Source organism: Equus asinus, chromosome 2, assembly GCF_041296235.1.
Source record: "Equus asinus isolate D_3611 breed Donkey chromosome 2, EquAss-T2T_v2, whole genome shotgun sequence".
Classification (NCBI taxonomy): Eukaryota; Metazoa; Chordata; class Mammalia; order Perissodactyla; family Equidae; genus Equus; species Equus asinus.
The window spans coordinates 153294115-153309084 of NC_091791.1; the positions used below are offsets into that span (position 1 = coordinate 153294115).

Consider the following 14970-nt stretch of genomic DNA (forward strand, 5'->3'; position numbering starts at 1 on the left):
AAGTTCAGTAGTTTTTAAGATTACCCCAGAATTCACTAGCCATAGGGCCTTCTGTGGCTCCTCTGCACATATGTGCAGAGTCTGTCCGTCAGGGCCCACTTAGTCTCTGTGTATGTGCACAGCTTCTGCTCCTCAGTATCTGTGAGGATCTTATCAAGCCCCCTATGGCTGTATGATCTCCCAGAACCCCTGCAAAATCCCCTAATAATCTGCCAGTTCATTTCATGCCTGAAACAGACCCAAAATCTCAGGCCAAGGGAGCCACTGGCCCTCCTTGTTTGCTCACCACTGAAATCACCATTTTAAGTGATGATTCTCCAAAGCAAGAAAACACCTCTGGCAGTGGCAGCAACAAAGCTGCTGGTTTTCACAGCCTTCTCTTCCCTGATTGAATGAGCTCACTGACAAGAGACTGGAGTGTGGTTAGGAACCGGAGCAGCCCAAGGCAATACACCATACATTTGTGCTGTGTTTACCTGCAATTCAGAAGTTTTCTTGAACAAACACTTCTCAGTTTATTATATGCCTGTGGTCTATTTTTAGAACACAGAAATGGTTACTTTTGACAGTTTTGTCCAGCTTTATAGTGCTTTTAGGGGATAGAATTTGTCGACTTCTTCACTCCATTATAATGAAAGTGAATCTTTTTTTCATTTTAAAGCTTATTTTCATTTCAATCTTTCTTTTTATTTTAAATGCCATACTGATCACATATGAAACCGCTTTGAAATGTTAAAAGCAAAATAAAAGTAGAAGTTATTTTGATTAGTCTTTATGAAATGCCTCTACCCTTTCTAAGTGTATAGCTTAACAGATTGTATATAGGTCCTCCTAGTATTAGATCATATCAGAGGACTGTAAATGGAAGAGTAGGAGAAAAGGAAAAGAAATAGGAAAGAAGACAAGAAAGCAGTCAAAAGGGACAAGGACAGGAAGAAATCTAATCTAATATAAGAGGTAACCAACCTTTGTATAGTGGATAGTGAAGATGGCATGGGATCTGCTGCTGGCCTCATGAACATGGGTGGCTGCTGTGATTCTGTGTGTACAAAGGAAGACAGTTAGGACAAGGATTGTTTATATATGGTAGATCCTTAAGGATCCATAGGGAACACAAGAAATGTTAGTGCTGAGGTTCAGAGATGAGAATCATAAAATATCCCCATATTTAGGATAGTATAGTTAGGAGAGTGGTCCAATAGGGTAGAAGCAGCACCCTAAGTACTGATATCTGAGAATAAAAGGGAGTGTATCTTCATACTAAACCACACTAGAACCTTTTTGTTAAGCAACAGAAGTAAAAATCAGAGTTTAAAAGTGGAATACTAGAGTGTCATCAACCTGGAAGAATATCCCCAAGACAGACCTGTTAAATAAGACAGGCGGAGGTGGAAAGCTTGCTGGAGAAGAAGGCTCAAAGTAAGTTGTGGTTAAAAACAGAGTATTAATCTTACAGTGCCAGAAAGGCCTTTGAAATAAGATTTTGAATTACGTCAATGTCATGCTTAAGCCAGATGGAGTTCAGAGTCTCCCTGAGAAATTCATTCCAATGTTAACCTTTAAAGTCAGGAGAGTCTTTCCTGTATCTAAATCTAAGTCAATCATGCCTCAGTTTAAGACCACCTCATTGACTTCTGTTCTCAGAGGAGCTGGAGAAGTGAAGAAGAGAGTCAAAATCTAGAGGCTGGTCTCATGATTCAACAACAAAAAGGAAAGGCGAAGCTTGAAACTTAAAGATCAAGGCACTCAGATCAGAAGCAAGTGCCTCCAGGAGAGTTCCACAAAACCCAAAGAGTAGAATGTTAAATTTAAATTTTTTCCTTTATGTTCAATTAATTTGTACCTGCTAAAATAGGGTAGATAGAAGACTCTAAATTCCTTCCGTTTTTTTACCAAAAAAAAGGCTATTTTTTCAGGCATATATACTAATGACATTCTGGGCATTTCATAGTAATTAACAACATGAAATGCTATCGCAATTTACAATAGCTTTTAGGAGAATCTACACCCCTTAGGTATTCATATCAGATTCAAAACAGTCTTTTTTGGGCAACCTTTACAAGTGTGCAAAACTAGAAAAAAATGGTTTTCTGAAACATTTTACATGATATTGGTCCTCATCTCTATCAAGCCTGAGGAGAGGACAACACAGGTGAGAATCTTTTCTTTGATTAAAATAGAAGTTGTGCCTTATAAGACAAAGCATTGAGTAACTCTCTGGGCTTAGTGCCTAATATTATTATATCCAGAACAAACTCCAGCTTCACTACTAGTGAGAAGAGCACTAAATCTTAGTCACTGCCCCTTACCCCGGGTACGTTACTGTTCTGAGAAAGGCCTCCTGATTGTGAGTGTGGGGAGCTGCAGAGAGAAGTGTCATCATACACTCAAAGGGGCATGAGAACACAGGACAGAAGAATGAGGCTGATAGAATGACAGGAACAATCAAACCGGTTACCTGTTTGCTATTCCCTCCTCCAAGAGCTGAATTACTTGCTTATAGTTGGTAACTACATGTTGAGATAAACCTATCAGATTTGTGAGGGAGGGAAAAAAGAAATTAAATACAATTTTTGGTAAAGTTGAACCTTTTCCTAGAGGTCTTTATTATTCCTATTTCATATCATTTGATAGACATGAGGGAACTTGCTAAATTCATTAAGAGAATAAATTAATCAACAAACATTTATTGGAAGCCTACGATCTGGCATTGTGATAGGCTCTGGGAACATAGGTCTCTGCCCTCACAGAGATTATAGTCTAGAAGTCACATCATAGTTACGCTAAAAACAATAACAATAATAATTCCTTACAATTTTGCTATGTAGGTTATAAGAAAACTCATATATTACTTCATTTGGCCCTCACTAAATTCCTGAAGTATACAGGAGCTACGCACTCCACAAAATGGCAGACTCAGTTTGGCATACAAAACATATAGGACACACGTACCTATCTTCCCACAGTTTACAATCATGAGAAGTTATACTATACGAGACAATCTGGCCAAGCAGTGCAGCAGTAGAAGAGATAATAAATGTAAAGGAGATCAGAGGAGCAGTCAGGGCAGGCTCCATGGAGGAAGCGAGACTTGAATTTGGCCACTGTAGAATGGGTGGGATTTAGATAGGTGCAGAGTTCTTTAACGGCATGAAAGTAAATCTTTATGGCTGGTTACTGATCAAGTCAAAAAGGGTCATCACAACTGTGCTTGCGAATCTCTACATTAGAGATTCAGGAACAAAGTGGGCCCTATGGAACTCCACTTCTTTGGATTGGAAACCTGAAGGGCTAAAACACAGGGATGGGGTTGACTTAGAAGTAAATAGCCTTTGATGGGACTGCAGCTAAGCTGTGAACATTCTCAATCCCTGGATTGGACTGAGGTGATTCTGGATCACTAGTGTGTGCAGGAACTTGGCACAAATAAATAAAAGTCTTCTGTACAGCAAGATATTATTGTCCTAGATCTCCAGATTATTTCTACAAACATTTTAACAAATATTGTCTGGCATGAAATCATAACAAAATAAACATACAAGTAGATCTGGCAACATAAATGAAAATCAGCAAAAATAACAGGTAATAGAAAGAGACCTAAGAAAGATCTGGATGTAGAAGTTATCAATAATTTTAAAGTAACTCTGCTTATTACTTTCAAGGAGCTGAATGATTATAAAATTTCATAGAAAATTGGAAACTGTAATGAAATGATCAAATGGAGATTTGAGAAATGAAAAGTATTATAAGTGAAAATAAGAACTCAATATATAAGTTTAACAGCAGGTTAGACACAGCTGAAAAAAGACTTGTGAAAAGGAAGACAGGTTAGAAACATACATCCAAAATAAAACTCAGAGAGACAAAAGATAAAAAATATCAAAGACAGGACAAGAATCACAGAATATACAGAGAATAAGTCTAACATGTCTATAATTGGAGTTCCAAAAGGAGAGAGTGGGGTAAAAGCAATATTAGAAGGAGTAATGGCTAAGAAACGTCCAAAACTAATAAAAAGATATAAAACACAGATTCAAGAAGCCCAGCACAACTTAAAAAAAGAATCAAAATCTACCCTAAGTACTTCGTGTTAAATTGTTGAAAACCAAAGACAAAGTAAAAAATCTTAAAAGAATTACTGAGTGATGACTTCTCAACAGGAACAGTGAAAGGCAGAAGACAATGGAATAATTTTTAATCGCTGAAAGAAAATAACCATCAACTTGATTCTATACTCAGTGAAATTCTCCTTCAAAAAAAAGAAGAAATAAAAACATTTTCAATCAGTTGAAGGCCAAGAGAACTGTCAATAGCAGACCCATACTAGAGGAAATACTACAGATCATTCTTGGGACTGAGGGAAAATGCCACAAAGAAGGCAGGAGATTGGAAAAAAAAAATTAAGGGCTACAAAAATGGCATGAAGTCAAGATGAGATAAATGGAGTTCAAGTCTTCTAAGGATCTTTCATTATCTAGGAAGAGGTAAAATCACCAATTAATATTAGACTTTGATAAGTCAGTGATCCATGTTGTAACCTCTAGAGCAACTACTAAAATACAGAACATGTGTTAATAACAAGCTAATAGAGGAGAAATATGGAATAATTTAAAAATTAATCAACCCAAAAGAGAAGAACGTAGAGAATAAGGAACATAAAACAGGTGAGATAAAGAGAAAACAAAAGGTAACAGTGGACTTAAACCCAAATGAAATTAGTAATTACATTAAATTTAAACAGACCACAATCTCAAAGAGCAAATTGTGACACTAGATAAAACAAAGCAAAAGCCAAATAAATATTTTCATAAGAAACTTATCTAAAATATATGGATACAGAAAAGCTGGAAAAAGATAAAAATAGATAAAAATGCCAACAACCAAAAAAAAGCTAGTGTAGTTACAGTAACATCTGACTTTTAGGCAAAAGCAATACTAGAGATGAAGAATCCTTCACAACGATAAAAGGGTTCAATTCACCAGGAAGATTTAATAATTCTAATTTCATATGCACATAATAATAACGCCCCAAAATATATAGAACAAAAATTGACCGAAATAAAAGGAGAAAAAGACTATCTTAGCAGATTTTAACCCCTTTATTAGTATCTGATAAAATGAGCATAAAAAAATTAGAGTTATAGATTTAAACAACACAATTAGCAAACTTGATAAATGGTAATATATAAATGCTATGCCCAACTACTGTACAATAATACACATTATTTTCAAGCACACATGGAAAACTTACAAAAATGGACCATATGCTAGGCCACAAATCAAACTGTTCTATGTATACGTTTTTTAAATGAAATAATATAAAGTATGTTCTCTTAACACAATTCTATTAAAGTAGATCCCCATGATAAAAATAGAACTAGAAAATGTCCAAATGTTTGAAAATTAAGAAATGCACTTCTAAATAATCCATGGGTCAAAAAAGAAATCATAATGAAAATTATATATTTTTTAAACTGAATACTGATGAAAATACTACACCTTAAAACATAGATAATGCAGCTAAAGCCATGCTTACAGAGAAATTTATAGCTGTAAATAAATACATTAGAAAAGAAGAAAGGATGAAAATCAACAAGCTAAGCATCCATCTCACAGAGGTAAACAAAATAAAATCAAGAAATTCAACTCAGAAAGTACAGGAATAAAATAATAAAAATACGAACAGAAATTAATAAATAGGAAATAAACTTACAATGAAGGGAATCCACAAAGCCAAAAGTTGATTCTTTGAAAAGAATTAAAATTAATAAGCCCTTCACAGAACAAGAAAAAAGAGACAAGGTATAGATAACCAATGTTAGGAATGAAAAAAGAGACATCCTACATTTATTAAAAAGATAATAAGATATTTACTTTATGCAAATATATTTTTTAAATTTAGGAAAAATTGATTATTTTTTTAAGAAAAGCTACCAAAATTGATGCAATAAAAAAACAGAATATCTGAAAGAATCAAACCTATCATTTTAAACCTTCTTACAAAAAAATCCTCCAGACCCAGAAGGCTTTGTCAGCAAATTCTACCAATATTTAAGGAGGAAATAATCCAACCTTATGAAAAATCTGTCAGATTTTTAGAAAAAGAGGGAGCACCTCCCAGCTCATTTTAGGAAACAAACACAACCTTTATACCTAAACCTGACAAGGGAGAAAGGGAGAAACATAGGAGGAAGAAAAGAGGAACAGGACAAGGAAGACGATGATTACAGGCAAATTTTACTCTTCAACATAGATTCAACAACTCCAAACAAAATATCAGAAATCCAAACACATAGTGGAAGGACCACATGAGGACCCAGTGAGAAGGCAGCCACCTACAAGCCAAGGAGAGAGGCCTCAGGAGAAACCAACCCTGCTGACACCTTGATCGTGGACTTCTAGCCTCCAGAACTTTATTGAACATGTATGACGTCCTTGGCACGGTGAGAGGTGGCACAGATAAACAGAAAAGTCACAATGCCAGCCCCTCCAGATACTAACAGTCTAACGGTGGCATCCTCAGTGTGAAGCTGTCTAGGAGGTAACCAGAGAGCTCAAGTCAAACACATTTAGAATTCCAGATCGTTGCCAGCACGACTGAGGGGGAATCATGGAATTCAAGAACTGAAGAAGATCATGTAGTTCTAAACCTTCTCAATCTATAGATGAGGAAAGAGGTCTATGGCAAATCACTAGCAGAAAAGGGGCCAGAATCCAGGGATTTTGTCTCAAACAGTTGCTTTATTTCTGCGCCTATAATGTTGTCTAAAGGAGATTAATAATTCATTCTTTTTATGATCTATTAAACTTCTAGAAAAAAAGAAAAGAAATCCAAATCCAGCAAAAAATAAAATGGATAATATAGCACAACTAGGTTGGGTCTGTTCCAGGAATGCAAGATTGCTATAACATTTAAAAATCAATCAGTACAATTTACCACATTAACAGGATAAAGGACAAAAATTATATAACACAGAACATTTGTAAAAATTCAGTAGCTATTTATATTTAAAAATTCTTAGCACCTCTTCCTTTTCCTGAATAATGTAGTCTTAAAGTCATTAAGTGGAAGAGAGCAAAGCAGGCAACCACATCAGGGTGAGGGGGACCCGTGGTGACCCAGAGCACAGTGTCCAAGCCCGAGAGGAGTGAGGAGGGTGTCCACACAGAGGTGGCCTGGTATGGTGCAGTCACAGCCTAAGCGGGGTGAGAGGGTACCCATTCACAGGGAAGGCCTGGCACCAGAGTGGGGTGAAGAGGGTGACCACATGTGTGGCAGCCTGGCACAGAAAGAGCCTAAGCGGGCTGAAGAGAATACCCGCACATGGAATCAGCCCAGCGCAGGGTATCAAAGCCCAAGCAGGGTGAGCAGGCCGTCCACATGTAGGGGCGGCCTACCAGGCAAAGTCAGAGCCCAAGCAAGGTGAGAAGGGCATCCCCCAGAGAGACTGGCAGTGTGAACAGGGCTTCCATGTAGGAATGGGAAGGAGGCCCAGCAAAGGGATACAAAGACCAAGAAGGGTACAAGGAAGGCACCTGCACAGTCGGGGTGGGGAGTAGGGACAGACGGCCCAGCACAGTGTCAGAACTTGGATAGTTCCAAGTGGTGAGGGGGCCCAGCACAAGCTGTCGAACCACTGCCAGGTGAGGCAGGCAGCCACATAAAAGAGAGGACAAGGAGACTGATTACACATAGGCAGCAGATAAAAGAAGTATTTCCACTGTTAAAGGAATTACAAACATGAAAAGGGAGAAACCCAGAATGAACCCTGCTGTGTCAGATTGGAACTGGAAGTACTGGTGTGAACACAAATTATTACCTAGCTCTGCCCACTCAGAGCGACTAGGAGTTGCAATCTCAAAAGCAGTGAGCGTACCTAGCACCCAGATCTTGACTTCTAAACACTATTCTGCAATAAAAAGGACCAAGGTTCCTGGGAGAAATGGCTGATTCCAAGACTGAGGCAGGGAAAGTAGAAGATGAACCTGAAACATCAGAAAGCAAACAAGTGCTCAAAGAACGATGGTAATACATCAAAATGTCACAGAAGTGCACTTGAAGGGGATTCCATTGACTAAATCCAGGACAATTTGCACATCAAAATAAGAAAATAACAGTAACAGAAGGTAATCCAGTGAATAAAATCATTAAAAATAAAATAACCTACGAATAAAATAAGAAAGCATGAATCCATATTGACATAAATAAATGGAAAGTCTGATGAAGACATTTACATCGTTTCAAAGTACTGCTCCACAAAATACTTGTTGATTACAACAAGCAATTTCAGAATGAATAAGCCTGGTAGGTATCACCTTAAGCAACGAAACTAAAAATCACAAGTAATGCAACAAATCAAAATTGTGTGCCACTTGATGGTGTCAAGTTCATGAAAGTTAAAGAAAGACTGAAGAACATTAGAGAGACACCCCTAACTAAATGCAACCCATGATTCTCAAATGGACAATTATTGGGACAATTAATGAAACCTAAATAATGATAAATAATCTAAGGATTAGATGACAGTAATGTGTCAAAGTTAATTTCCTGATTTTGATGGTTGAGTTATAACTATAAGGGAGAACATTCTTACTTGTAGGAAAAACACCCTAAAATATTCAGGAGAGATGGGTTATTAGGTCAGCAATTTACTCTCAAATGGTTCTTTATACTGTACTTGCAACTTTTGCAAAAGTTTAAACTGTTTTAAAATTTTAAAATCTTAGAAAACTAAGAAAAAAGAGGGAATTCCTTTAATCTGCTAAGGCAGTGTTTACTCAAAGTTGGTCCACAATCTGGGGCCAGTTCTCAAACTGTTACTGGTGTGCAATGAGATAGGTACAGAAAGTGAATGTTAGAAACCTTTATAACACCATGACCTTGGGTATATGACCCAAGCTGTATGACCTTGCATGAGTTCATATCTTCTCTGGGTTTCAGATACTATGTCAATCAAAGAATCTATGATCATAAGTCTCCACAATGGACAAGCTTCTGTCCCATTCCCCTCTTCCAGTCCTAGGCAAGGTTCCCAGTTTCAACTCTCCAGCAACTAGCTGTATGACTTTGGGATCGTCACTTAACTTCTTTCAGACCTCATCTTATTTTTTATGCAATAAGGACAGTTGGACTACGTTTGAAGTCTCCTCTAGTTACTCCCTTCACCATCCCCCCAACAAAACATTCATATTAAAATATTAAATATTAAATTAAATTATTTTAAAATAATTTTAAATAATTAATTTTAAAATGAAAAGATGAGAAATTGTGACCCTACTGCATTAACTCAAGGTCTGACCTGAAGATATTGCTTTACACAGATATGTATATCCACAGTTTTACAGAGGAAATCCCAACTAGCTCCTAGCAAAGTAAATGGTATTTTTGTTGTTTCCAGGCTTCCGTTTATCATGAAACATTTGGGAAAAGACATGGGTAGCAGAATCAGTGACTGGCACATCATTAGCCATGCCCTGATCAGAGAAGAGACCTGCTCTTGATCTTTCATGTCCCTCTCCGGTTGGAATTTAAATTAGCATATTCCTGAGGGAATAGGGGCATAAAATTTACATGTTACTTCTTATGAGTGGCCTGAAAGGGTAAACACTTCCTCCACAAAAGAACCCCACTGTTCCTACTTAATGGCAAGACCTAGCCTAAAGGAGTAGGACAGATGGCACCAAACGCCAAATATCAGTGCTTGACGAGGAGGCAGCCCAGACCCTGCCCCATGCCCGCCATCTCCCCACCTCCATGACTATCACCACCAACGGAAGAAAAAGTACCTAGAAAAGGAGACTGACCTGGGAATCAGTCCAGGCCCTGCGGGATCCAGCACCATAGACCCAACCTTATTCCAGGCCGCTTTCCTCCCCATTCACCGTGCTTTAGACACACTGGCCTCCTTGAAACTACCAAGCCCTTCTCTCAGGGCTGTATCTCATGCTATTCCCTCCACCTGAAACACTCTTCCCCTCGCTACACCATTCTTCACAGGACTGGTTCCTGTATCCCCTCAGGATTCAGCTTAAAATGTTACCTCCTTACTCACACAGCTCAACAACAAAAAATCAAACAACCCAATCACAAAATGGGCAGGGGACATGAACAGACATTTCTCCAAAGAAGATATACGGATGGCCAATAGACACATGAAAAGATGCTCATCATCACTAATCATTACGGAAATGCAAATCAAAACTACACTAAGATATCACCTTACACCTGTTAGAATGGCAAAAATATCCAAAACCAAGAGTGACAAATGTTGGCGAGGCTGTGGAGAAAAAGGAACCCTCATACACTGCTGGTGGGAATGCAAACTGGTGCAGCCACTATGGAAAACAGTATGGAGATTTCTCAAAAAGTTAAAAATAGAAATACCTTATGACCCAGCCATCCCACTACTGGGTATCTATCCTAAGAACCTGAAATCAGCAATTACAAAAGTCCCATGCACCCCTATGTTCATCGCAGCATTATTCCCAATAGCAAAGTCATGGAACCAACCTAAGTGCCCAGCAACTGATGATTGGATAAAGAAGATATGGTATATATATACAATGGAATACTACTCAGCCATAAAAAAGGACAAAGTCGTCCCATTCACAACAACATGGATAGACCTTGAGGGTATTATGTTGAGTGAAATAAGCCAGACAGAGAAAGATGAACTCTGTATGACTCCACTCATAGGTGGTAGTTAACATATAGACAAAGAGAACTGATCGGTGGTTACCAGGGGAAAGGGGGGATGGGGGGAGGGCACTAGGAGTGAAGTGGTGTACCTACAACATGACTAATAATGATGTACAACTGTAATTTCACAAGGTTGTTAACTATCATAATCTTAATAAAAAAAAAAAATGTTACCTCCTTGGAGAAGCTTTTCCTGACTGCCCCATGCAGATGGGTCACCTATACCACCCAAAGTTCTTCTCCATCACTACATCTATTTATTTTTTAATTGGCTTTTTATCACAACTTGTAATCAAGTGCTTGTTTTCTGGCTCACCCCCACAAGACTGTAAGCTTTCCTGTGAGGGCAGGACTGCCTTTTCTATTTATCGGTACATATCCAGTGTCCAGCACAGTAGCTGGCACATAGTAAGTATTCATCATATGTTTGTTGAATGAATTATTGACCATTAGGAGAGCTTCCCTGGCTTCAGTTTGGTCTCAGACCTCTAGCACCACAGTGGCTCACCTTGTACATAGGGCCCCATCTCTGGATGCTCCCTGACCCGCAGAGGGTAGGACTTTTTTTTATTAGATCGCTTCAACAGATCCCGCACCCGTTCATTATAGATTTCTAGGAAACTAGAGACAAGTAGAAAAAGGCACATAATTAGATTTTGAAAAATGGTGACATATTTTCAAAATTAAATTGTGAAAAAAGGCAACTAATTTTGGAAAAGGTAGGAAAAACACTAAGCCAAGAACCAGAAGGTCCTAGGTTCTTGTTCCATTTCTACCTCTGACACTCTAAGAACTTGATTACGCTGGGGTACCCCGTGGAGTCTCTTTTTGCATGCGTACGATAGGGTTTTTAGCATTGGCTGTCAGCACTTCACTGTTTTAGGTTTACACTGTCAGTGGCGATTCAAGTTTAGCCTTCAAGAGGCTATTTCAGCATGGCTTTAGGGCGTGCTGCCATCAGCCTGTGCCTTGATCAGGCCACCACAGCACAGAGTCTATAAGCTGGTTTCTTGAAGTGGTTTTCAAATGTTGTTCTGTGAAGGCATCTCAAAGGCCACTGCTGAGCAATGAAGGAAGGTAAGTGAGAAGTGTTCTGGTCCCTGCTCCTAATTTAAGTAGGACAATTCTTACCTTACCTGTTTTATACACCAGGATTCTATATAAGATATATTCTAATCTTATAGGTATCTACCGGCATTTTACTCCTTTTTAAAATAACACAGCTACAATCCTTTATTAAAATCAGTAAAGATTTTGTTAAATAAGAAAGCAGACTTTTCACAGAAGGGTCTTCCTCACCAGAACACGAACGCATGCCTGTGGAGCCAGCAGCCAGAAAAAAGGTCTCCAGCTCAAAGCTGAACTCTACGCACAGTGTTCTTATAAATTATTTCTCCCTAACCTTCTTATATCTGGATACAGGAACCCCAGCTGTCTCTTTCAATAGTGGTTCCCACATTTCATGGACAGTAAAACATTTAATACATATGTGTGTGTATATATACACACATATACATATACACACACACACATACATATAAGTTTGCAAATTTTTACTTTGCAAACTTAAAAATGTAAAAATAATGTTTGCAATCATTTAACTTTAAAAAAGGACATTTATTCTTTCTGGGGTGATGAAAATGTTCTAGAATTAGGTAATGATGATGTTCAGACAATCATATAAATGTCATAAAAATCACTGAACTATACACTTTAAGAGCGTGAATTTTATGGTACATGAATTATATCTCAATTTTTTTTAAAGGACATTGAACACCAGAAAAATAGAATACAGACAAATTAAGAGCAGTTAGTAACCTCATGCCAACATTTTCACTACAGACTGGTTAAAACTTCATCTTGAAGTAGCCAGCCCTAGTCTGAGTACTAGAGTTTGGGAACTACTGTCCTGGAGAACAACCCAGTTAGGAGGCTGGAAGAGAAATTCCAAAAGCTAGCGGGACGCTGTACAGAAAGCAAAGGAAAGGAAACCAGAGAGCCAGGGCAAGCTAGTCCACAGAAGGAGACACCTATTTGTTAAGCCAGAGGATAAGAATTATGTCTCCTACAACCCAAGGACTCAAGTACATTTCTTATCTCCTTGTACTGCAAGATAGGTCTGTTGTGGGTTTTTTCCATTCCTCCATTTGATTCCGGAAGCAAAGAGAGGACAGCTGAACATGCTAGAGTTTGGAGTGGAAATAAAAACATTTCAGGTCCCAGAGCCTGACAGGTTCTTACCTCACTTTTATCCTACAGGAGGAAGGTGGTGGGGCATAGTCTTCATCCCTGATGAAGAGACCCTGCACAAACCAGAGGGTTGGGTTTCATTGAAGGGAGTGTACAAAGGAGACCTACTTTGACGGGATCCAGTCAAAAGAGAGTCTATACCTCACATATCCGTGGTGTCAGCCCAACAGAGGCCTAGAAAACAGAAGAAAGGAAAGTATTACTGTTCACTCACGGTGATGTTCTCCCCTCAACACCCAGGAACCATCCTCAGCATGGGGGTAGGTATGTGGGTTCCTTGTGCTAGCCTCTTCACTTTAGGCAGTTTCACTGGTGGTTATGTAGAGAACTCTATTTGCCAGTGTTCTCAAGAGACACTCACGGGAGGAATGCACCAGATGAGAGGCCAATCATCACCATAAGAAGGACGAGAGGAGAAGCTAGCAAACCCATGCAATGAAGGTTACGTCCTTCTTGGATAAAACCATTTTACCACTGTGGTCCCTCCCAGAACCCTACCTCCTATCCCTGCACACACAGGAGGACTAAAGTACATGGTGCTCAAAATATACATTTAGAGAGAAGAGGCTTCTTTTTCATCTTGAATCCATTTCTAACTTGTACTCAGGTTAAGGACTTTACACCCTTGGTTTAGTGGGCATTTTCTTCTTTTAATTTCATATATATATAATCCCACTAAACATGGACATAGAAAGCAATGAGCTGGGCTCAAGGAAGCAGGGATAATCTTTCAGCAGAAATCATGTACTAGAGAATGTCCCTGTGTAGTGCTATCTCTCACCCTCTCAACCCATACATCTCACCAGAGTACTTCTAAACCTAAAAACAAAGAGGTATTCTTAAGGAACTCTACCCTCCTAATTTTCCCATCCCAGGAGTTGGGTTCCCCTGCTTCTTTCTAACACATGTAGTCCCATTTATGCACAGCCCTAATCAGCACTTAAGATTCAGTCAGGGTCTTGTCCACATCAAAAAGTTAAAAAGCTTCAAGTAACGAACTTGAAAACGATACGAGAAATTCAGAAGGACTGACAAATCAGCTTCATCAAAGGGAGGTGTAAAATTCCAAGGTTCTTCAGGGTTTAATAAAGAGGGGCTAATTATTCAAAGTTTACCTTTCAATTAAAGGGCTGAGAAACCCATTCTTAATACAGAAGGGCCCATTAAATCTTGTTAAAGTTGACTGTCTATGCAACTCACATCCTATCTCTCAGTGGCAAGGACACTGCAAGATTCAGGCTTGCTGTGGCATTAGGAAGATACCACATTCCAGAACCAATACTCACTGGGGTCCCTAGCATGGTGTATGTCTTCCCGGAGCCTGTCTGCCCATAGGCAAAAAGGCATATGTTGTAGCCTTTGGCAGCTCCAGACAGTACTTCAGTCCCCAAATCCTGGAATACCTGCAACAACAAAAGTAGAGAGCATGTCACTGTGGTCCTTCTTCCTACAGCGTATTTAGAATTATTTTTTAATCTAAAAATATTATAAGATGTTTCAAACATATATGACTATAAATTCTCCATTTCACAAAAATCGATTCAGTTTCAGAAAAAGATCACTAAGGAAAATTCATTCATTCAGTCAGTCAGTCAAATATTTTTTAAAGTGCTCACTGGAGGCTGGCTACAATGCTAGACACTGAAAATACAAAATCGATATGTCCCTAATCTTAAGGCAAAGAGTCTGGGAGAAAGGCAAAGACATGCAAGCAAATTAGTGAAGAAAGACCATGCACAGTACTTCTTTTTCCTTCCCATTATAAGAAAATGATTAAGGGCCGGCCCCGCGGCCGAGTGGTTCAGTTCGTGCACTCCGCTTTGGCGGCCCAGGGTTTCGCCAGTTCGGATCCTAGGTGCGGATATGGCACCGCTCATCAGGCCATGCTGAGGTAGCATCCCACATGCCACAACTAGAAGGACCCACAACTAAAAATACACAGCTATGTACCGGGGGCGCTTTGGGAAGAGAAAGGAAAAACAAAATCTTTCTTAAAAAAATGATTAATATGGTTAATCAAG

General features: G+C 38.8%; 1 protein-coding gene across 5 annotated transcripts in view; it reads right to left on the reverse strand.

The window, feature by feature from the left end:
* STARD9 (StAR related lipid transfer domain containing 9) overlaps positions 1–14970 on the reverse strand; it is a 121353-nt gene that overhangs the window by 54309 nt on the left and 52074 nt on the right. For all 5 annotated transcript variants that reach the window (XM_070502890.1, XM_014857294.3, XM_070502889.1 and 2 more), the window contains 6 exons: positions 14236–14352; positions 13091–13123; positions 12941–13002; positions 11208–11320; positions 2459–2528; positions 967–1039 (listed from right to left, as the gene is read on the reverse strand). In XM_070502890.1, coding sequence (XP_070358991.1) covers positions 967–1039; positions 2459–2528; positions 11208–11320; positions 12941–13002; positions 13091–13123; positions 14236–14352 — 468 coding nt within the window. The remainder of the gene's footprint in view (positions 1–966; positions 1040–2458; positions 2529–11207; positions 11321–12940; positions 13003–13090; positions 13124–14235; positions 14353–14970) is intronic.